The sequence below is a fragment of the Mustela erminea genome, chromosome 10 (assembly GCF_009829155.1).
Source record: "Mustela erminea isolate mMusErm1 chromosome 10, mMusErm1.Pri, whole genome shotgun sequence".
Lineage (NCBI taxonomy): Eukaryota > Metazoa > Chordata > Mammalia > Carnivora > Mustelidae > Mustela > Mustela erminea.
In genome coordinates, this window is record NC_045623.1 from 30,900,915 (window position 1) to 30,924,154 (window position 23,240).

Consider the following 23,240-nt stretch of genomic DNA (forward strand, 5'->3'; position numbering starts at 1 on the left):
AATAAGCTATATTTTCTCTATAAAAAGAAAACCACATGAATTGGTAATCTTAAGATTTTAAGAAGCTCTGACTTATGTAAATACAATCTCTCCTAAATCATTTGCAGATATTAAACTCATGTAAATTAGACTCCAACATTCCATGTTGATCCTATATTATCATTATAAAATTTATTATATGTAACACATTAAGCCAATACATGGACTATTTTTCCAATTCTAAATCTTAAAATGATTCAAAGTACTTTCCATTGCCATAGTCACCACTTCAAAAAACATACTTTTGCTCTTGACTGTGTTAATTCAAAGTGGACAGATTCCATTTTAGTCATTAAAGAATGATTCTGTGAGACCAAACAAGCATTCTGTTGCCTGAGTTTGTTAAGTTTCTCTCGAAGATTTCTGATCTCCTGATCCATGGGGGCAGATGAAAAAGACATCTGAAAAATTAAAAAGAGCAATCTATTTTGGATTCTTTCATTAAGCCTTTTAGGTAATGGAAAATGATGAACAACTGTCAGTAAAATGACTAACTCAGAAAATGAGTTCAGATGTTTAGTGAGTGCTGGTGAGGCTGTGTGGGACAATCAGCTCTCTCCTCCACGGCTGGTGAATATGGACATAAGTAAGCATAGCTTAAAAAACAATGGTACAATTTGGGAAAGTTCTTGGTATTATCCAGTAAAGTTGAAGATGCTAACACTCAACAATATTAGTCCTGGGTATAAACCTAAAACTTTTACACCTGTAAATATAAGAATTATTCATACCTACCTTGTCCATAAGAGATAATGGAAAGAATCCAAATGACAAAAAGGATAATAAATCAACAAAATGGATCAACAAAATGGATAATAAACAAATTCTTTATACACATTTTTGTTATACATCTGAATATATATTTTATAATAAATTCTTTTTATTTTCATGAGGGTTGAGGTTTTTAAGACATGATTTCATTATTAAAAAAGTAATATGCAATTCAAGTCAAAACTATATAAAAAGTATATGCAGAAGCCTCATTCCCATTTTTAGTAGGTAAGTAACCATTTAACAAGTGGTTTTTTTAAGGATTTTAATTATTTGAGTGTGAGAGAGGGGGAGAGAGCAAGCACAAGCAGTGGGAGAGGAAGAGAGGGATGGGGGAGAAGCAGAGCTCAACAGGAGGCTCATGAGGCTCCATCCTAGGACTCTGAGATCATGACCTGAGTGGAAGTCGGATGTTTAACTAACAGAGCCACCCAAACACCCCTTTAATTTTCTTATTTATAAATTTTTGTATAACACCAATCATACAGAAAAAACATTAGGGAACTGAGGCACCTAGGTGGCTTGAGTGACTGAGTGTCTGCCTATGGCTCAGGTCATGATCTCAGGGTCTTGGGATTGAGACCCGCACTGGGCTCCCTGCTCAGCAGGAACTCTGCCCCTCTCCCTACTCATGCTTTCTCTATCTCAAGTAAAAAATAAAATCCTAAAAAAATAATAATAATAATAATGGGGAACTGCCTATATAGGAAAGCTAGGTTAGGTCTTAAACACAGTCTTCTCATGTTTCCACCTTCATCTGCAAGCAATACAAATTACCCACCCTCACAGTGAGTTATGCAAAAAGTAGCATTCTATATACGTCATTTTGTACCTTGCATTTTTTTAAATATATCCTGCCAATCTCTCCATAATCAAGATAGTTAGAAACTCCTTTCATCTCCCCACCTGAGCTGCAGTTTCACTGCATGTTTATTCAACCAATCCCCTGTGATAGGCACTTGAGGTATTTCTAATCTGTTATGACAAAGTCTCCTTTTGTACTTATGCAGGCATACCTGTCATGTACCTTTCTACAAGTGGGATTCTCAAGTCAAGGGTAAGAGCATGTGTGATTTGGGGAAACATTACCAAATGCCCCTCCATAAGGGACTGTATCATTCTGCACTGCTACCAGCAATGTATGAGAATGTCTATCTCCTCCTAATATTACCAGCAAAATATAGTGTCAAATATCTGATAGGTATGAACTGGTACCTAAGTATAGTTTCACTGTGAATTTCTCTTATTATGAATGAGACTGAACACCCTTTTATTTGTTTGAAGACCATTTTAATTTCCTGTTTCATACATGTCTTCTGTTCATTTTTCTATTGGGTTGTTCATCTTCTTCCTAGAAGCTCTTTCCATGTTAAAGAGATTAGCTCTCTGTCTTTAATAGGCATCATCAATACTTTCCCCTCCAATTTGTCATTAGTCTTTTGATTTTGTTTAGGGTAAAACACAATGATTTCAATTAAAGCATATATGTAGCAAAAATGATCAGCAATTTGATTTAGAATATAGATCAAATTTCATAGAATTACACAGTCTTTGAAGACATGGAATTTGAATTTATTTTCTAACTTGCAGGCTCACAAAGCTTCATAAGCAGCTTTCTTAGGAAAAGAAAACCTCTCAACTGTTAGCTTCCTAAAATGGGAAGAGCACATTTTTATGAAAGAAGATTACGATGTGCATATGCAAACAAATGCATGCGTGTGTGCTGGCAGTGAGATAATAGAGAACAGGAAAAAGAGATGGGAAAGGGAGATTGAAGGGTTGAATAAGGAAAAAAGGTAAACACAAGGAGGTAGATAATAGGACTGAAGAAAAAAAAAAGACAGAAGGAAAAAGTTCCAGACCAGTAAAGATGTCTAAGATCATGCACAAAATTTAGGGATAATGAAAAGAGAACAGTGCTACACTATCATATAGCACATGACCCACGCTAAATATACTAAATATATTTTAACCACTTGGCTAAGATCAAGTGTAGTATCTGTTCTTATCAGTTTAATAAATAACTGATTTCCTATTATGTAGAGTGCCAAAAATCACAGGGGTTACCATTTACTTGGGAAAACAAAACATTTAATTGCAAAAAAGTAATAAATATAGAAGTCTAAAAATACAATAATACACCACAGCAACTACTTTCCTGTTAGGACCTAACAAGAACCATAATATTTAAATTCAAGAGTCTTAAGCACAATGGTAAAAGACTATGGAAAGCATAAACAGATATTTAAAGAAAAAACTCAAAGAAAAGGTATTTTAAGTAAACAGGTCTGAAACTAAAGTTACTTTTAAGTAGACAGGTCTAAAAACAATAACCTTATCTCTTGGCTTTTTTGGAAAATCAGTACTGCCAGTGGGCATTTTACAAACTTTTTTATAAGGTATGTGATTCAAAAGTCCAAGCTGGTGAGGCTGAGAAAGATCTTCCAGAATGAGTTTTTCAGGTCTTAAGAGATTAGGAGCGTAATCGGAATTTTCACTTGGACTAACACTAGAGAAAAAAGAAAAATCCATTTTAGTTCCTAATTTAAGTATTCACTCCAAATTTCTATACATTAAATAAGAAAACAGAAAGAAAAGCACGTGAAGTTGTGATGGAAATCACATCAGTTATGAACTTAGAGCAATCTCAACTAAAATTCTTAATAAATTGTAATGAGTTTTAACAAACAATCTGTGTAGTTTAGAGACTCTACGCTAGAATTACTTAAGATTCAAAAAGTAGTCATAATAATAAAAGATTAATTAAGCCCAAAACATATTTTATACTCTGAGTCCTAATATAGTACAGGTGTTTACTTAATGTATAAACACTTCTCTAACACTTCTATTTTCTTTCCTAAACCAAGAATTACATTAAAGACTATAGATTATTTCCTATTCTATTCTATTAAAACACAATATATAATAATAAACTTCATACATTTTACTTTCATAAATTAAAGTCATATTCTGAAGTGCATATGTGATTTTACTTACGTACCTGGATAACTCTTCCCCTAAACTCTGTAAACTCCATTCTGTTATCTTCAGTTCATGTCTTAAGGAAGCAACATTTGCAAGCAAACTTTCTTCTTCATTGTCTTTATTACAGTACTCTGATGAACTAGATTCCATTTCTTAAAAAAAGAAGTGTATTTCTTGTACCTTGCCAGAAAGAATCTGTGGTGTCAAAATACTCTCACATTAATAGAATTCAACTCATTATTTTTCTATTTATCTCAAATGTTGTGCAATCTTTCATGGTAATTAAAAAAAAAAACAAAAAACAAAAAAAAACAGTTACAATGAGTTTCTCCGCAGTGTAAAGCCAAGGAAATAGAAAGTTCAATAGTACCCCTTTCTTAAGCACATTTAATCTTTCTAACAATAGTGCACATTAAACACTGTTATTCTATGTTAAAGTTAAAACAAACTAAAAATAAGGTAAAATAAATAATTTGCTTAAGGTCACATAAACTGTAAATGGTGGCAACAAGATCTGAACCTAAGTCATCAGGATCCAAAGACCTTTTAATTATATCATACTGTAATTTCTAACTCATAGATCAATTTCAAGATGAGGTGTTTGAACCTATAAAATCAAGTTACAATCTCTGGAAATCTGACAAAATTGGTATCATTATAGTCATTCATATTTTCTTAATGGCAATTTATTACCAAATAAAGGTTATCTCCTTCTCCCATTCACAATGGTTATAAAACTAAAAAAACAAAGACATTCGCATCACAATCATAGAGATCAAAATCGCATTTGGCAAGTTAACTCAGAAATACATGAAGAAAAGTTTTTCTTTCTTCAACTGGTGAGTATCTCTAGAGTTGTGAATACTCTACTAAATAACCTTTACCCATAAAAATCGTGATAAAAGGCCACATTTTATTATTAACAATTAACACATACAATCATTATGTATTAAAGTACATATTAATATAATAAAAACTAAGGCTTTAAAATCTCTACTACTGTAGATCTTTCTACATCTTAAAACTACATTCTTCCTTCAGATCCCATTTACCTTTGTCATTGTAGCACCTCTTTTTCATCACCCTTCTAGAATTCTGACCACATCTCAAGCTCCAAAAGGTTAGGAGTCTTATGTATTATGTTGAGAACTGTAAGGCACTTACAGGTCAGTATGTTCAGTGAATAAATGAAGATTGCTGAATTGCCCTTCCCTCCCTTCACCCAGCTAAAATAGAATAGCAAATTTATTCCCCACGCAAAATTTCTCAGATGTAAGAAGGAAGATTAAAAAGAAAACTCTCACCTTTTTGGAAGAAACTGTGGCAGGAAATTAAATGAGATGCTATGTAAGAGCTAAGAAAAAGTTTCTTTTCTCCCTTTTCGTTTGCACAAATTTGCTTCTGCCTAGGTGAGAAGATTCTCCCATACAAAAGTCAATGGGTCAGGTGCCCATACTGCTTTATCTTTTCAACATCATCTATGGGATGGTGAAGGAAAAAAGGGTAGTACAGACAAGCTGGATAAATTCCAAAATGTCATTCGATACTAAGTTTAAACTAAATCAGGTTTTACATCCAACATCTTCTATGTATCTTTTTTTTTTAACATTTTATTTATTTGACAGAGATCACAAGTAGGCAGAGCAGCAGGCAGAGAGAGAGGGGGAAGCAGGCTCCCTGCTGAGCAGAGGAGCTCGATCCCAGGACCCTGAGATCATGACCTGAGCCCAAGGCAGAGGCTTAACCCACTGAACCACCCAGGCGCCCCTCTTCTATGTATCTTAATGTAACAATTCCCTAAAACTTCTTAAGTACCAATGAATACATTTGCTTTTAATTTTTTTTTCCTGCTGAGCCATTTACTTTCAGATGAACACTTTTCTTCCCTTCAACTTATAGTAGGCTATAAAAGTCTATTTTCACTGCCTTTACATATGTGGAAAAGGGCATCATGCTACCTACAGGCCCTGATCAGATCCTCTGCTGGTCCTAATAACGCGTCGGTAGCTCTACGCTCACGCACACCCGTCAACACTGAAAAACAGGTGTTTTTTATAAACCTTGTACGTAAAGGATGGGCTGTAGTCGAAAAAAGATTCCTCGTTTGGGAAGGGGGTTATAGATTTATGGCGTATGGTCCGGTTACCAAGAACTCTCAATTTGACAGCACTGATCCTACGTTCATCTGAAAGAAGCGGATTAAAACAGAACATCTTCCTCCGATTTCTCATGTAAAATAAAAGCCTGCAGAGCAACGTCCGCAGCAAGGGTGAAGACTCGAAGCGCGTCCGAGGGTGCCCCCCAGGTAGGCCTGTTTTCACCCTCCAAGGAGCAGTCACTCACCACCCAAGTCGTAGTTGGGAGGTAGACCCACCTGACAACAGCGCGCGCCGCGCTCTCGTCCGCGTTCGGAAGCCTCGTACCCTCTCCCGAGGTCAGGGCGTGTAAGCATCAAACACTCCACGCGGGGAACGAGGGAACACCGCTGCACCGAGTTCGAACCGCCGCGGGAGCCGTTGGGGACGCGCCTACCCGGCCGCAGCCCCGCCCCCCGCGCAGGCTCAGCGTGTGGCGACGCAAAGGGGTGGGGCCTGTCTGGGCTCGTGGTCTGCGAGCGCGTCCAAGCCCGCTCGCCCGGAACTACATTTCCCACAATTACCCCAAAGACTCCCATTGGTGTGAGGGGAGCCAGGGGAATCTGCCGCCCGCGTGTGAGGCGGAGCGCGCTCACGCCGGGCCTGAGGGGGGCTGACACGGAGAAGGGTGCGGAAAAGACTGGTGGCCCCGCCCCTCGGTCCCTACCCTTCGGAGGCCGGCGTTTCCCGCTCTGAGGGATCTTGTGCGGCCGCCGCGGCCGCCACCTGGGGTTTTTTCAGGCGCGGGGTTTCCCTGCCAGCCACAAGGAGTCCAGGGAGGAAAAACGGAGCCTAGGTGCCAATAACCCATACCTCCCGCGTCTCTTCAGCCCGAGATCGCCCCGGCAGGGATGGGCGACAAGATCTGGCTACCCTGCCCGGTGCTCCTCCTGGCCACTGTCTTCTCAGTGCTGCTGCCGGGGGCGGCCGGCTTCACGCCCTCCTTAGACAGCGACTTCACGTTTACCCTTCCGGCCGGCCAAAAGGAGTGTTTCTACCAGCCCATGCCCCTGAAGGCCTCTCTGGAGATTGAGTACCAAGTAAGTGCGGAGGGTGAGCCAGCCTCCTTCCTTTATCCCAGCTACACCGCGTCTTCGCCTCGCACCCGCTGGGAAACTTCTTGTGGACTCCCGGGGGTAGTGAAGAGGCAAGGGCCGCCGGGGTAGCCGGCCCGCTCCGCGCAGGCGCGCGAGGCTTGGCTCTCCTGGGGCCGGGGACCCAGAAGTTAGGCGGGACCTGGAATTGACTACCCTCCCTCTCCCCTTTCCTCCAGTCGGAAAGAGGCCAGCGCTGGTGATCTTGGTGGTGTTCCCTTTTGTTTCATAATTCGCCCATCGCCTTGCTAACCGGCACATGCTCCGGTATTGGGAATTTCGCAATACAGGACTGATAACACGTTCTCCTTCATCATTGGAGGAGATGATGACACTTGGTTTGCTTTCCCCACCACGCTCACCCAATTCCGGCATTATAAATCTTCCCCGTCATTGCTTCATTTAAGGATTTTTGAATTGTGAACTTGTGATTATCACTAAATCCGATTTTGGAATATTTTGAAAGGAGCTCTTGATGTATTTAATGGGGTACCCTTCCTTCTCAGTTACATATTTTTAAATCAAGCAATATTTAATTGTATATTAAAACTTTATGACTTTTAATTCATCATTGTAAGCATTTCCCCCATATCATTGATTTCTTTTTAGTGTCTTCATAATATTATGTAGGGATTTGCCTTAATTTATGAGTCATTGTGATAGTGGGTAATTTCTTAGAAGAAATCTTGTTAGTTCCACACAGCTAATTTTGATGTTTCTGGGTAGCACTAAGAAAAAAACAAACAGAACAGGATGCATTGGTGTGGTTCCCCTTTTAATTTTTTCACAGATTACTTAATTTATAATAAGTTTTTTTAGGTTGATGCAAAAGAATTTTTTCAACAATTACTGTCGTGTATAGAGTTAAGTAAGTTATGTAGAATTTTCATCGGAAGGAAACTTAGAATTAATTTATAGGTATTTAAGGAAAGCAATAGCGCAGTGTCTGAAGTCATATAGTAGGCAAAATTGGGGCTAGAACGCAACATTTATTGATTTCCAGTGTAGTTCTAAAGTTCATTTACCATGTGCCAGTAATTGGCAGGTGGGAGGACAGGATGGGAGGAGTATGGCTAAGATGGCCAACTATTACACGGACAAAAAAAAGCATCCATTTTTTAAGGATCTAATTATTTAAGGGATACTGTGCTAATAAACAGCTAATTTCAATAAAGTATCGTTAAGTGCTCCTAGAGGACAGCCACTTCTCTGGTGTTTCACAAAAAGATTCCTGGAGAAAATAAATTTGAATCCTGAAAGATGCTTAAGTGAGATAAGAATGCAAGGAAGGAGGGGCATTTCAGGAAAAGGAATAAAACACGAATAGTTACAAAAATGCATAGTGTGTTTTGTTGGTGGACAGTATGTGGACACTACAAGTGCTGAGTTTTTATTAGACCTAAAGACTGTAAAGTCTAAGGTGAGAGTAGAAATAAAATAGACTGGAGAGGGACGCCTGGGTGGCTCAGTTGGTTAAGCGGCTGCCTTCGGCTCGGGTCATGATCCCAGCATCCTGGGATCGAGTCCCACATCGGGCTCCTTGCTCGGCAGGGAGCCTGCTTCTCCCTCTGCCTCTGCCTGCCTCTCTGTCTGCCTGTGCTTGCTCGCTCTCTCTCTCTCTCTATCACTGACAAATAAATAAATAAATAATCTTAATAAAAAATAGACTGGAGAGGTCAGGAGGCTGGATCAGGGATCATGAATCTTAGCCTCGTGTGCCATGCTGAGTGGCTTTGCCCTTGTTCTGTACAAGGGCCATCGAAGATATAAGCAGCATGGTAACAGAAATGTTTTCCAGATACATCACTGGGTACAATGTGGAAAAAGAGGGCAAAATTAGAGGAAAGGAAACCCAACTGGGGGTTAGTGAAATAATCCATGTAAGAAACAATTTGTATTATTTGAAAATTCCTTAATGTTTATCCAGGTGTTAGTATTAGGGAGGAATTGTATATGAACTACTGACCTCTTAGGATTATAAGACCTGTAGAGATAAAATACTTGGGTTGAAATCCTAACTCTGTCACTTACTACCTATGTAATTGGAACACGTTACTTAACCTCTTGCTTGTAGAATAGAGATAATAGTAATTACCTCATAGAGTTGATTTGAAAAAATGAATTAGTAAGTGTTCATAGACCATCCCTGACACTAGTAAATAGGCAGTGAATGTTGATTTTAATACATTTATGTTTCTAGAGTTATACAGCTGGCTTAGTTTAACTTTATGCTCTGCATCTTTAGTCACTCTTAAAGGGACTGATACCCCGAAGTAATCCCCCTAAACAACTTGTTTTGATTGAAGAAAGAAGTAAAATGATTTAATGTCTGTAGTCCTAGACAAGGTTGAGGGGTTTGTAGGGTAAGAGATAATCTTCAACTTTTTGTTTGCAGTTTCCAACTGCATGATTAATTTTCCAATAACAAGCTACTGCTTTTTTGTCTTCGTTTTTAAAATGTCAGGGAACAGACATTCTGGACATTGCCCTTGGGTTACTGTGACATACTGAAAATTTTTAACATTTGTTACTTTTCAGCTTTAGGACACTTTTAGAATAATTAACAGGCCCCACATTATATTAAATTCTTGAAAATTTTAAATATCAATACATAAATCTTATGAATAAACTAGATCATTCAGTCAACTTTTTAAAAATCATTCCTAAGTGCATAATTTGTTGGAGCACTATGCTAAGTGCTGCAGATATAATGGTGAGTAAAAATATAGTCCATGTTCTCATACAATCTAGTACTGAAGAAGACAGTAATCAGACTTTACAAATAAATGTAAAATTATAACTCTAATAAGTGCTATGAAGGTATGTTATGAGAAGGTTTAATAGGAGGACTTAATTGCATCTGGGAATTGAGAGAAGACATTCCAGAAGTAGAGTTCAGATCTGTAGAAAAATCAGTCTTATTAGGCACAAGGGGGTAATTTAAATTGGCATTGATGAAGAAGATAGAAAAAAGCCTTTGAGGAACTGAAAGATTGTTATAATAACAGTACAGACTAGGAAGAGTGGCACTCATCTTCTAGTGAAGTTATAGGTAAGTTTAGTTTCAGATTATGGTGTTCTTTAAATATTTTTATGTTTTAAAATTGTGTTTTATAGGGACACCTGGGTGGCTTGGACCGTTAAGTGTCTGCCTTCAGCTCAGGTCATGATCCCAGGGTCCTGGGATCGAGTCCCACATCAGGTTCCCAGCTCAGTGGAGAGCCTGCTTCCTGCTTCTCCTTCTTCCTCTGCCCCTCCACCTGTTTGTGTTTTCTCTTTCTCAAATAAATAAATAATATCTTTTTTTAAAATTGTGTTTTATAGATTTTTAAGTTATCTTCTGTGTTCTTATTGTTTTTAACAATTTCATTAAGCCTGACAGTCACTACCAATAGTATCTTTTAAACCCTGTTTTACTGAAATCTTTGTTTTGTTAGATCTTTTTTTTTTTTTTTTAAAGATTTTATTTATTTATTTGACAGAGAGAGAGAGACAGAAAGAGAGGGAACACAAGCAGGGAGAGTGCGAGAGGAAGAAGCAGGCTCTGCTGAGCCGGGAGCCCAATGTGGGGCTCAATCCCAGGACCCTGGGATCATGACCTGAGTTGAAGGCAGACGCTTAACGACTGAGCCACCCAGGTGCCCTTTTGTTAGATCTCTTATATTCTGATGTAATACGTATCTTTTTTGGTTTTTTAGAGGATACCTTTGAGTAATTCTTTTAAAATGCTTTGAGTCCTTGGACAAACTTTTTGCTTTCACTTTAATATAATTTTCTTTTACTTGGGATCATTGAAGGCATGGCTGTATTGTTTTTTTGCATCTAGTATTATATGTAAGAATTCTGATGCCAATCCCAATACTTGTTTTGCAATTCTCTACTACCTATCACTGGAAGTTTCTAGGTTGTTCTTTTTTTTTTTTTTAATATTTTATTTATTCATTTGACACAGAGAGATCACAAGTAGGCAGAGAGGCAGGCAGAGAGAGAGAGAGAGGAGGAAGCAGGCTCCCCGCGGAGCAGAGAACCCGATGCGGGACTCGATCCCAGGACTCTGAGATCATGACCTGAGCCGAAGGCAGCGGCTTAACCCACTGAGCCACCCAGGCGCCCTAGGTTGTTCTTTTTAAATCTTTTGGGAAAGTCAGTAGGATTTTATCTTTCATATCTATTAGCACCTTCCAGAAAAGATTTTTATCTTTTGAAGTAAGAATTTTTGTTCTCTTATTTGATGATTTCCTCCCTTCATTTCTCTTGAGTCTCTTCTTTGAAATGCTTGTTAGATATCTGAAATCTTTAGCTCGGTCCTTCACAAAGGGTTTTACCATTTTTCTCATACTTTTCACCTGTACTTTTTTACCTTGTCCTGAGAATTCCTTGGTTCCTTCCAGTTCTCTGATTTTTAGTCTCTATCCATATTCATTCTGCTGTCATTACATTGGTTAAGGCTTTATTTTGGCAACAGCGTTTTTTATCTTGTTTGTTTCATACCAGTAACCTCATTTTTATGGATTACATATTCTTAAATTTCTCTGAGGATATATATATGAAGAAACATTTGAATTCTGTTTATATTAACTATTTTTTCAGAATTGTAGTAAAACCAGTAACATGAAAAAGAGGGCATTGATTTCAACAAATGTGTTTCTCTAGTCTGTTTCAGTGAGAATTTTGAGATTGATAACTATTGGTAGCTGGACATATCCTTTGCTCAGTGAACTATCTTCCAGAAATTCCTTACTCTTCATGTCTGTTAACAATCTTCCTAGATTTCCAGTGTTGTTATTTATATCATTATATATTTTCTTCATTTTATTGGGATTTGAAGATGAAAGAGAATTATGTATTTAGCTAGCTATTTGAAACTACTTCTGTTGATAAGTAAGTAGAGCACAAGAACAGGTAATTTTTTTTATATCATTCCATTGGAGGGAGACAAACCATAAGCAACTCTTAATCTCAGGAAACAAACTGAGGGTTGCTGGAGGGGAGAGAAGTGGGAGGGATGGGGTGGCTGGGCGATGGACATGCTATGGTGAGTGCTGTGAGTTGTGTAAGACTGATGATTCACAGACCTGTATCCCTGAAGCAAATAATACATTATATGTTTAAAAAGAAAAAAAAAGCCACCAAGAAAAAGAAAATGGGAGTGTTAAATAAGAAAAAGAGTAGTTATCAGAAAAAAACTGCTGAGTTCAACTTTTGACCTTGCCTTCATTGACTGTATCTACCTTGAGAAAAGTGTTTCTCTCTGCCTCTTTTTTCCCCCGTTTGTTCTGTTGTTTGGTTCTTTTGTTTTACTGAGAACATTAATAAGATCTATCTCTTAGAGTTGCTGTGAGGAAATTAACCCAGATAAAGCACTTAAAACAGTGTGTGGCATACACTTGTTAATTGTTAGCTATTATCATCATTTTGGGATTGTAAAGGAACAGACTCTGTTCACTGACCAGTAAGCATATAGCCTACTTGAAATATTCAGTTCATATTGGGGGAATAATAAGTGAATGCACTGAAGAAGTCAGCTGGAGTCAGATCATGGAAGGTTTGAGTTCTTGGTTAAGAAATAGCTAATTATTATTTTATTGAAGAGAAAACAAACTCAGGAAAGTTACACAGCTTGCTCTAAATTGCCTAAGTAAAAAAGGTTTACCATTTGAACTCCCTTTTGTGTTTCCTTCCACTCTACAGGGCTTCTCAATCAAGGCACCATTTTAGGAACATTATTACAGTAATAGTTATAAGACCTAAAGTTAGGTGATGGCAACAGAATTGGTAAGAAAGCTCCAAAATGAATGGAATTGCATTGGATGATCTTTGTGCTCCTTTCTAGGCCTTACATGCATCGTTGACTTTCTTTACCTAAGTTTAGAAAGAAAATCTTCTCATTAAAAAAAAAAAATCTTTCATCATGTGATTTACTTTATATATTTTTTATTTTCAGAATTTATAATGTGTGTTCTTTTCTTTTGTGCTTTTCTACAGGTTTTAGATGGAGCAGGATTAGATATTGACTTCCATCTTGCCTCTCCAGAAGGAAGAACCTTAGTTTTTGAACAAAGAAAATCAGATGGAGTTCACACGTAAGTGATCTCTTAGTTGAGTTCCTTAGGCTAAGTAATGCCAGTGCTATCTGCAGGGCAGGGAAATTTAGCACTTTTAATCCATACATCAGTATTAAATGATTCCATATGAACATTTCAAACAGTCCTAGATAGTGGTCTATCATAAACTAAAATGTCTTTCATTGACTTTTTCCTCTTTTTTTAGATATTTTGTATTGATCCCCAATTTTTTCTTTGCTTTGATTAAATAACATGAGTATGCACTAGGTATTACATTCAGTCTGTTGGGGCATTTTAAGCCTGTCTTTCTGACTAGCACAACCTTTCCATCTTAAGTTACTATTCCAGGTATGTACCCTATAGTTTGAGCTGCTGGCTATATCATCTTTGCCCACTATTTCCTTTCTTAAAAAAACAAGTACAGTCCATCTTTGTGTGTATGTTTTATGTGTGTATGCATGTAAAAGTTGGGGTTTTTCTCACTCAAACCTCATTCTTTTTAGATAATTGGAAGATGTGATAGTAAAAGGTATGACCATAGGAAACCAGAAAGAAAGAAAATAACTTATTGTAAGCTTAGAGTTTGACAAAAGGCTATATATGCTCTCTTAATCTCACTTCTCTTTTTTGTATCTCAGTGGTGTGTTTCCCTGTTCATTCTATCATTTTACTGTAGCACTTTGTTTCCTTATTGCATTAAAACTTCCTGTGAGTTTACAGGAAGAAGAAAAGCAAATACAATCTAATATTTGCTATAAACTAGGCTTTGCATTTTATATGCTTCAGATTAATCATTCCAACCCTCCAAGGGAGATTATTTGATTCCTCAATTCCCATTTTACAGACAAGGAGGCTCAGAGAAGTTAAGTAAGTCTGAAGGGATACACATTTATTAAGAGGAGGAAGCAGGATGGATCAGAATTTTTGCTTTCTACCATATGATAACTTAGAACATCTCTGGCACATAGCACTGTGTAAGTACTAGCTATTATAGTTACTGGTCTTTAACCAGCATACTTGCCATGTAATTGATAGTAAATACTAAATATATGTATGAGTGAATGAGGAGGAAAATATCCCAACTATGATACTCTTTTCAGAGTGCTTTATTTTTATTTAATTTTTAAATTTTTTATATTTTTTAATTTTTAAAGGTTTTTCTATTTAAAACATTTTTAAATTTCTTATCTTTTATTAAAGTGCTTGTTTAAAATGACATTTTACCTCTGCAGAGGTCAGAAAAAAAATTTGTATAAATTATTAATAAGTAAAATAGAGAAACAGATTTAAAAAGTCAGTTTTGATTGATATATTTTGAACTTTGCTTTCTCTGATAGTTATATGAACAGAAACTAAAAATATAGCTCATCGTTAAATGTCAGAATCTAGAAAATCTAGAATTTGTCATTTTTTTCCCTCCAATTTTGTCTTTTCCTTTAGAGATAAATTAACTGTTAGTGGGAAAAGGCACCTTATTACTTTCCTGCATAAAATTACCTCTCATTAAACCAGTGGGGGATAGAAGAATTAGTTTGTAAGAGTAAATGTTAACATTAACATTTATTGAATTCTTTCAATGTGCCAAGCTATTGTTCTAAGCACTTTATATTTATTTTTTTATTCTCTCCACAGTCCTGTGAGGTACATGATTTATCATGTTATCAATAAAGAAATTGAGGCATAGAGCGCTAAAGTAGGTTAATGAAAGTTACACAGCTAGTGAACAGCAGAGCCAGGATTTAAAACCAGGCTGTCCAACTCACTCTTAATCACTACACCCAATTTACAAATCTACTTTCTAAAAAATCAGATTTAAATAAAATTTTATCGGGGCACCTTGGAGGCTCAGTGGGTTAAAGCTTCTGCCTTTAGCTCAGGTCATGATCCCAGGGTCCTGGGATCGAGCACCACATCGGGCTCTCTGCTCAGCAGGGAGCTGCTTCCTTTCCTCTCCCTCTGCCTGCCTCTCTGCCTACTTGTGATCTCTGTCTTTCAAATAAACAAATAAAATCTTACAAATAAATAAATAAATAAATAAAATTTTATCTTTAGCTATTAACTTTTTAAAGGCCGGTTATAAAGTATCTCTGTTATGGCACTGAAATTTTTTTTTTTTAAATCCTTAAAACAAATACTGTCTTTTCAGAAGGCAGGATTAGTAAAAATGTCTCCAAACAGAACTATAAACAGCTTAAGTAATATCTATTGGCTGGCACGTCCAGGAATGAGAAGTCTGTTTGTGTGTTTGTGTGTTTATATTTTTCTAGACATTACTATACTATACTATAACATTAACATTACTATAACTCTTAACCAGAATTTATCCGTTCTGGACTACTGCTTCTACTTGAAGGGAAAATTAACTCTGCTGTTTTTATTTGGATAAAATTTTGTATCATTTATAGTATTTAAGTTCCTTCCTACTAAAAGCAGTCAACACAGATTTAGAAAGAGATTAGTATAGGAATGACTATGAAGTAGTAAAACATCTGTTTTCTTTCCCATACACATGCTGAAGTTCATCCATGTGTCAGTGCTTCTCAGACTTTCTTCTTTTTTACTCTTCTCCCATGCAACCTTTCTAGACTTTTCTGTCTCATAACTTGGCCATGAAATTTTAAAACCAGTTTTTGTACTGTTTGTTTATCTGTACTTTACATGCAAAAAGAGTAAGTACAAAGCTTGTCCTTTTTATCCAGTGCAGGGTTAAGAATGGCTAAATAAAGTTCAGTTAAATAAAATTAAACAAAACTAAGAGTTAAATTTAAAAGTGATTAAAATTGAACTTTACACAAAAGTCATAACATTTTTTTTCCTTTTAAAATTGTTCCCCACTGTATTCGCCAGTATATTCTTCAAGCTTCTTCCAAAGGTTAAATACATCCTCAAGACAAAGGTTTGTCATGACTGAGGAGATTGCAAGGAATGCAGACAGGCTCTGAGCAGTACTATAGAAAAGAAAGATCAATTAACATGAGTCAGAAAACCAAGCTTCGTCTATGCCTATGACAGGCTGTGTGATCATAGGCAAGTATTTTAATTTATGTGAACCTTATTTTACTTACCTTGAAAAGGTCAGTTATGCCTACTTGCAAATATGATGGTAAAAGAATTTTAAAAGAATTAAAATAGTGTATAAATTATAAAGGGGTATATAAGTATTGGCTATTTTTTATTTATAGTATATATGTTAAGATTCAGTCAAATTGCTGAGTACTTCTCTCTCATGCTTACAGTAAATAAGTTGGATATAGGGGTAGAAAAGAAGTGGAGATTGAGTTAAAGTATCAAATGTTGTAGGCCAATTATTTTGAATGTGAAGCTAATGAGACCAAGATACAAGTTTAACTTAGATGTGAGTGGCATTTATTCTGAAAGCTAATACCACTAAGAGTAGATCTCCATTTATTGGCCACTGATCCTTAATCTTTGTGAACCTATGTTATAAAGATGTTCTTAATCTGTAGGAGGCCTGGAAGAAAGCATTTAGAACAATCCATCACTTTTGAAAACAAAAATCAGTTTAGAAAGTAATCTCAATTAAAGGGGAGGTTTGTGGTCATATTTGCATATGAATTGAACTCATGATAAATTACTCCTAATATATAGAAATATTAAAGATCATTGTGAGGTATCACGTATCTATGTTTTTAATCCTATCCTTTTCCAGAAACTAGGTCAAGATCTTTTACCATAACTTCCTGAGTAAATGCCAAGCACATCTAAGTTACAACCATATATATAAAATAAATATATATTTCCATATATATTTCCAGGTTGCCTCTTTCCCAAGATATTTTAAATTATCTTTCAATACTAAGGAAGTCTTTTTATCAGCAAACTATCCAATTACTACTATAAACTATGTTATTTCTTACCTATAGTAGTTTTTCCTTTGATCCCAAATAGGAAGTACAGATAACTGAACACATGTACTTTTTTTAATACAGGGTAGAGACTGAAGATGGTGACTACATGTTCTGCTTTGATAATACATTCAGCACTATTTCTGAGAAGGTGATTTTCTTTGAATTAATCCTGGATAATATGGGAGAACAGGAGCAAGAACAAGAGGACTGGAAGAAATATATTACTGGCACAGACATGTTGGACATGAAATTGGAAGACATCCTGGTCAGTATGGCCTTTTAATAAATAAAAATTATCCAGAAATCTGTGTGATAGGCACTGAAATAAGCATTTTCTCTGCATTATCTCATGTAATCTTTACTTAACTCTATGAGGATTATTTATCTTCATCTTTTCAAAGAGGAAATTTTGGTTTAGGGGAGATTAAGTAATGTTTGTCACATAACCAGAGAGGGGGAAACTAGAATTTGAAGACTCTTCTTAACTATAAACACCCTTAGTGTTCACAAACAGAAGAATGTAATGATCTATAGCATAATTGCAGAGAAAAAAGTTGAGCAATTTGTAAACACTTAAGGTGTTCTAGGCATTTTTCCCACAGCATAATTTTTATAACATGAAATTTCTTATTAATTGATTAATTTGGGAACACTGTTTATATCACTCAGACCAGACCTAGCAGTTACCAGAAACTAGGACTACATTCAAGAGTAAAACCTTTTAGAATATGGCTTCTTTGTTTGAATTTCTCTACCATTTACATGCATAATGAAATGTGCATGTGTAAGAATCTACTTGTTAATAGTACTGGTGATAGGGGGAAAAGGTCACTACCCTTCAGCCACAGGTAGATATAATCAAATGATAGAATGTACTGAGTGATATTTGTAAATAGTGTATATAGCTGTATTGTAGAAATTCCTGCAGGAGAAATAACATGGTCATTGCAAATTAAAACTGTGTAAACCCTAATAGTCTTATAACCTGGATTTTTAAAAATAACATATTTTGATCATTTGAGGTTTTTTTAGGAAAGCAGCTGTCAAATAGCAGAAGAGATATTACTTGTATGTAGATCAGTTAGCTTAAGAAGTCAGAAAATTAGCCAGTCATGTATGTGTAATTGCTTAGTGACTAAGCCCTCAGAGCCTTGGTTTCCTCACCTGCAAAATGGGGATAGGGTGGTGAGGATGAAATAAGAAATGATGTGTGTCTAAGTGCTTTTAAACAGTGTATCGCATAATGAATATTAGTTTTCTTAACTTTTCCACTGGTGTTACTATGAATGCAAACTGAAAGGATTAAGTTTGATAGGTATAAATTTTTACAACGATATTTTTTTTATCTCAACATAATTTCCCATGTATATATCTTTTAAATTTCAATCTTATTAACTTACTCTTCCATTTTAAATTTATTTTGCCAACAAAACTAAAACACTAGTACTTATCTTATTAGTACTTTACTGGATTCTCAAGAGATTTAATTCATTCACATGGTTAAACAAAATGACAAGTTCAGACTCAAATATGGCTTAAATACTAACAGACCTTTTTCTTTTTTTTTAAAGAAAAATGTCTTTCAGGAGCTTTATTTCCCAAAATTTTGTATAACAGCAAACTTTGATAAATAATTTTGTATTTGGTTATCATTGCTGTAATATTGAAAAGAACTCTGCATGATCTTTTTATCTGGGGATATGAATAACTTATTTTTCTAGAAAATATTTATATTACTAGGTAATTTGCTTTACAGAAATGCCCAAATGATATTATACTTTGTAGTTTTGTAGGTTTAGCAGAAAGTCTGGAATTCTGAGTATAGTTTTTTGCTTAAATAAGGATTTTAAGCAAAATGACTATCCAGGAAAATCTGTTTCTAGTATTTTCTTATTTTTCCCATAAATACATTGACCCCTGCACAATGCACAGTTGAACTGTGCAGGTCTACTTATGCACAGATTTTTTTCAGTAGATATATTTTCTCTTATGATTTTCTTAGTAACATTTTAATTTCGCTAGCTTACTTTATTGTAGGAATACAGTATGTAATGTATATAATATATGTAACAGGAGATGTGCCGATTGTTTACGTAAGGCTTCTGGTCAACAGTACCCTATTGGTAAAGGTTTTCGGGAATCAAAGGTTTTATGTAATTTTTAACTCTGCAGGGCAGTGGTCTCTCTAACCATGTTTTTCAAGGGTCAGCTGTACTTTGACATCATTTCAAATCTCAACTTAATTTTAACTTACATTCATAAAGCCCTTTTATAGTTTTTAAATCACTTCCCTCACCAGAACTCTACTATAAAAATAGGTTTTTCAGAAGATGTGCAACTTAAAGTGCATCTTGATAAGCTTGTTTTACAAACGTAATCTTGGAGCATTTTTGTATTAAAAAATAATACTTTGGGATGTATAATATGTATATAAAAATTGGAAGGTTTTCTAATTTTTATTATTTTCTGAGATGAAAACATTGGGTATTTTGCTAGATGCTAAATTGGACAAGACTTACATTCAAAGAAACTACTATAAACACTGTATTATATAAAGATATCTAAAAGCTGGGTTTTTGTTTTTTTTTAAACTAGTCTTTTTCTTATGGTTGTGAGGGCTAAGAAATAGTATATATAAAATTCCTGGCACTTTGCTACTGAAATATCTTTTCACATTATTTTCAATTTATATTAGCTTTGCTCCTCTGTTAAGTAACTATGTGTAAACAATAATTTAAAGATATCAGGAGAACTGTTACATAAACTTACCGATGTTTAGGTAAGCTAAGGTAGTACCTGTCCCTTAATTAAAATTGTTTGGATCTAAAACTACTATGAGTGTCAGGGTACTGTGACTCACATGTTTAAAATAACTTAAAATTACTGAGCATTCCTTTATAGTAAAATTATTTTATTTATCTCCAGGAATCCATCAACAGTATCAAGGCCAGACTAAGCAAAAGTGGTCATATCCAGACTCTGCTTAGAGCATTTGAAGCTCGTGATCGAAACATACAAGAAAGCAACTTCGATAGAGTCAATTTCTGGTCTATGGTTAACTTAGTGGTAATGGTGGTAGTGTCAGCCATTCAAGTTTACATGCTAAAGAGTCTATTTGAAGATAAGAGGAAAAGTAGAACTTAAAACTTTAAACTAGAGTACTTAATACTGAAAAAAAAAAAAGGCGGCAGAGAAATGCAATACACTGTTATAATCAAGACCATTAATAGTCTTTTTAAAAAATGTTTTCAGGCATTACCACAAGTGTGAAACGAGTATAATTTTAAAGTGAAAGGAGTTTTCACTTTCATCTGTCAAGTAATCTTACTGCTTCACTTGTACTTAAGTGTATAGCAGAAATATTTCAGAATGTAGGTATAATTGAATGAAGCCATATTAATCAGCATTTTCCTGAGTTTGAAAAAAATTTGCAAATGTCATAGGTGATTTAAATAAATGAACTTTTGGGCTAAATGCAACACCAAACATTGTTTTTAAAAGACTGTCTTATCTAGAAGTTTCTTTGTACATGTGGCAATTACAAATTAGAAGTTTTCAGTATATTGAAGTTTCTTTGTAAATGTAGCAATTGTAAATTAAATGTATAATTTTTCAGTATATTAAATTATAAATCATCTGAGAATTACCTAATCATGGATTGGATATATCTTTAGAAAACAAAAACTCAACTTTTCTTTTTATATATGTATCTCTCCTATAATGTAAACAGAAGCATAGCTGTGAAAAACAGATTTGTGAGATTTTTTTATAACCAAATATATTTGAATTTAAATATTAGCAAAAGTATTATATACTTAGCTTATATTCCCCAAGGCCAACATCTTGATAATTCTTAAAAATGCTCAGTCATTATGAAAATTGGAACAAATTTTCTCTTTGAAATGAAGTAGCTAAAGGCTGCTCAGTCTCCATAAGGACACATTTTGTCTAGTCCTTAACTAAGATCTAGAATTTTGAAACTAAATGTGAGGGAAGATAATTTTATTTTTATATTATCAACAGTGTTATGTTAGTTTTAACATGACTACTGACTTGGATAATACATTATTATCAACAGTTGTGAAGGAAATATTGCTTGAAAATCTAGGCCTTAAATAAATATCTCCTTTTCTAAGTTCTCAAAATCAACAACAATCAAGAAGAATTTAGGTAAGCTTGAGAACATCTGATCAAAATTAAGTTCACTTTATTCAAACCATTTCAGATCATAAATTATTCAATATTTGTTTTTCTAATAAATCCTTACATATTTTTTTTAATTCACTAAAATAAACTCTAAGTATCTGGAATCTGATTGATTAATCATAAAGACCCAATCCTAGTATCAATCATGAGACTAAATCCCAGATAACTGAAGAAACTATACTTGGCTAGGGTTTTATTTTTCTACAGTTGTTTTATTCTGTTTTGAATTGTCTTTTATAAGTATTCAGGTACATTTTATGAAACAAACCCTACTGTAAGGTTTAGCACTGGGTACATACAATTGTTATAACTTTCATTAAATGAACTTTCTGATCACTTTATTTATTGGCATTCAAGTAAGGATTTGAAAGCCCACAGAATCCCAAATTTAAAGTCAGTATGTGAATAACTATGTAAATCTCTGCCATCCTTGCTTATTGCAATCTGTGGAGCTTTACTCAAATACTAGTAATTTAGCTACATCATGAATTAAATAGAATTTTTAGGTTATACCCATTTGTAATATTGAGACAAATAGGCGTTAGAAACAATCAACTTAAAAATTTGAGTATAGAACCTCTCTGTACATTACTACTGCTGGAATTCTTAATAAGCAGTGATCTTCAGAGACTGGTTTTGGTTGTTAATTTACAGTCAGAATGGTACAAAAGAGATTTATTGCCCTCCTTTTTACACCCTTGGGAGGATGAAAAGGTTAGCTATATCTCTGCTATGAAGCTTTTTAAAAATGAGGTAAATGCCATATACAATTGATTACCTTAACTGGCCAAGAAAATGTTTTAAGTGTCCAGGAGTAGTGCCTACAATACATGCAAAACAAGGGCCAACAATCACTTATGAAGAGACCTCCTTGTACCCCTTCTGTTAAACTTATAATGAGAAGCAACCTTACCATACTATAATAAAACAGTACAGATAGAAACTACTGCATCTCTTCTATAAAACTGTGATTAAGAATTCTACCTCTGGCTGGTTACTGTACTGTACTGATTCCTTGTCTAACAATGCATTTGTTAAATTATCTACGATGATTTGTGCCACTGATTTAAACCTATGATTCAGTGTAGCTTTGCGCAGTGGCAGTATCGTAGCCAATGAGGTTTATCCGAGGCGCGATTATTGCTAATTAAACCTATGATTCAGTGTAATGTCTTATCTTATAATGGCCTTATCTGGAAACAAAGAACTTAGGAATATTGAGGACAATTTTATTTTTATAGGCACAAAATGAAGAGTGGGTTTAAGAAGGATGTTACTTGTATTAACCAAAAAAATATAATTAGCAAAGAATTAAATATTTCTAAAGGCATATAGCTTATCTGCTTTATGGTTTTTTAAATGTCAATATTGAGTTTTGAAATTAAAATTAAGCAACTTACCACTTAATGTCTGAGTTTGTCTTCAGTTTTTAGTTAAACTCTTAAAAATACAATATTTAAGGCCTAGAGTTTATTCTTATTTGCATTTGGGTCATTAATGGTGTGTCATTCTTTCATGTGAATGTCAAGGTTAGAAGGTAAGTGAATGTCAAGGTATAGAAGGTAATTAAGTGGTTGAAGTAGCATGGAAATAAATTATAAATTGAAATGTAATTTTATGTTAAGTATGTTTACTCTTCTTCAGTATTGTTATTATGTCTTAAAATTAACAAAAATTGAGTACCTACAATTGTAAGCCTCCCCAAATAATTCTTTAAACTTTTAAAAGATTCAGCATGTAATAACTTCATCTTCATGCACAATCAATGTTTATAAAATTGATTTATAGTTGTGAATAGCCATATTAAATGAGCAGTGAATACCGTTCTGAATTAATAAAAATTACAAAGAAAATCTTATGAACCAGTTATTGTAAATGTTGTCTAATCCTTAAAACCTTCATTGATCTCATTTTAGCCATATGTGGCTCTCCCCTACATTTGAAAACCCATAGTTCTCTTCTGTTTGTTATTGTACCTTGCACTGAAGTTCTGTTAACATGTGTTTTAATCATCTGTTGCCCAAACATGCATTGTAACTATTAGGTGCTCAAAATAAAGAAGCAGGAAAGGAAAAA

General features: G+C 34.9%; 2 protein-coding genes, 1 non-coding gene and 1 pseudogene across 12 annotated transcripts in view; 3 read left to right on the forward strand and 1 right to left on the reverse strand.

The window, feature by feature from the left end:
- CCDC18 (coiled-coil domain containing 18) overlaps nucleotides 1-6,484 on the reverse strand; it is a 110,752-nt gene extending 104,268 nt beyond the window's left edge. For 5 of the 9 annotated variants that reach the window (XM_032301650.1, XM_032301655.1, XM_032301654.1 and 2 more), the window contains exons 1-4: nucleotides 4,848-5,087; nucleotides 3,812-3,947; nucleotides 3,145-3,319; nucleotides 282-440 (exon numbers count right to left, since the gene is read on the reverse strand). In XM_032301650.1, coding sequence (XP_032157541.1) covers nucleotides 282-440; nucleotides 3,145-3,319; nucleotides 3,812-3,947; nucleotides 4,848-4,875 — 498 coding nt within the window. In that variant the 5' untranslated portion in view covers nucleotides 4,876-5,087. The other 4 variants (XM_032301652.1, XM_032301651.1, XM_032301653.1 and 1 more) reach the window with 4 other exon arrangements.
- LOC116568436 lies at nucleotides 2,774-2,882 on the forward strand (annotated as a pseudogene).
- An 87-nt stretch (nucleotides 6,485-6,571) lies between the features above and the next one.
- Nucleotides 6,572-23,022, forward strand: TMED5 (transmembrane p24 trafficking protein 5). Of its 2 annotated transcripts, XM_032301659.1 has the most exons (5): nucleotides 6,572-6,970; nucleotides 13,010-13,107; nucleotides 17,040-17,223; nucleotides 19,258-19,310; nucleotides 19,882-19,945. In XM_032301659.1, the coding sequence occupies exons 1-5, from the start codon at nucleotides 6,782-6,784 to the stop codon at nucleotides 19,943-19,945; spliced, it is 588 nt and encodes a 195-aa protein (XP_032157550.1). In that variant the 5' UTR covers nucleotides 6,572-6,781. The 2 variants fall into 2 exon arrangements, with proteins under 2 accessions (XP_032157550.1, XP_032157549.1); XM_032301658.1 differs by lacking the exon at nucleotides 19,258-19,310 and having other exon boundaries at nucleotides 6,579-6,970; nucleotides 19,884-23,022.
- LOC116568301 lies at nucleotides 22,251-22,392 on the forward strand. Its single transcript, XR_004276540.1, has one exon. It is a non-coding gene; the product is annotated as a U4 spliceosomal RNA (small nuclear RNA).
- Nucleotides 23,023-23,240: the final 218 nt, after the last annotated feature.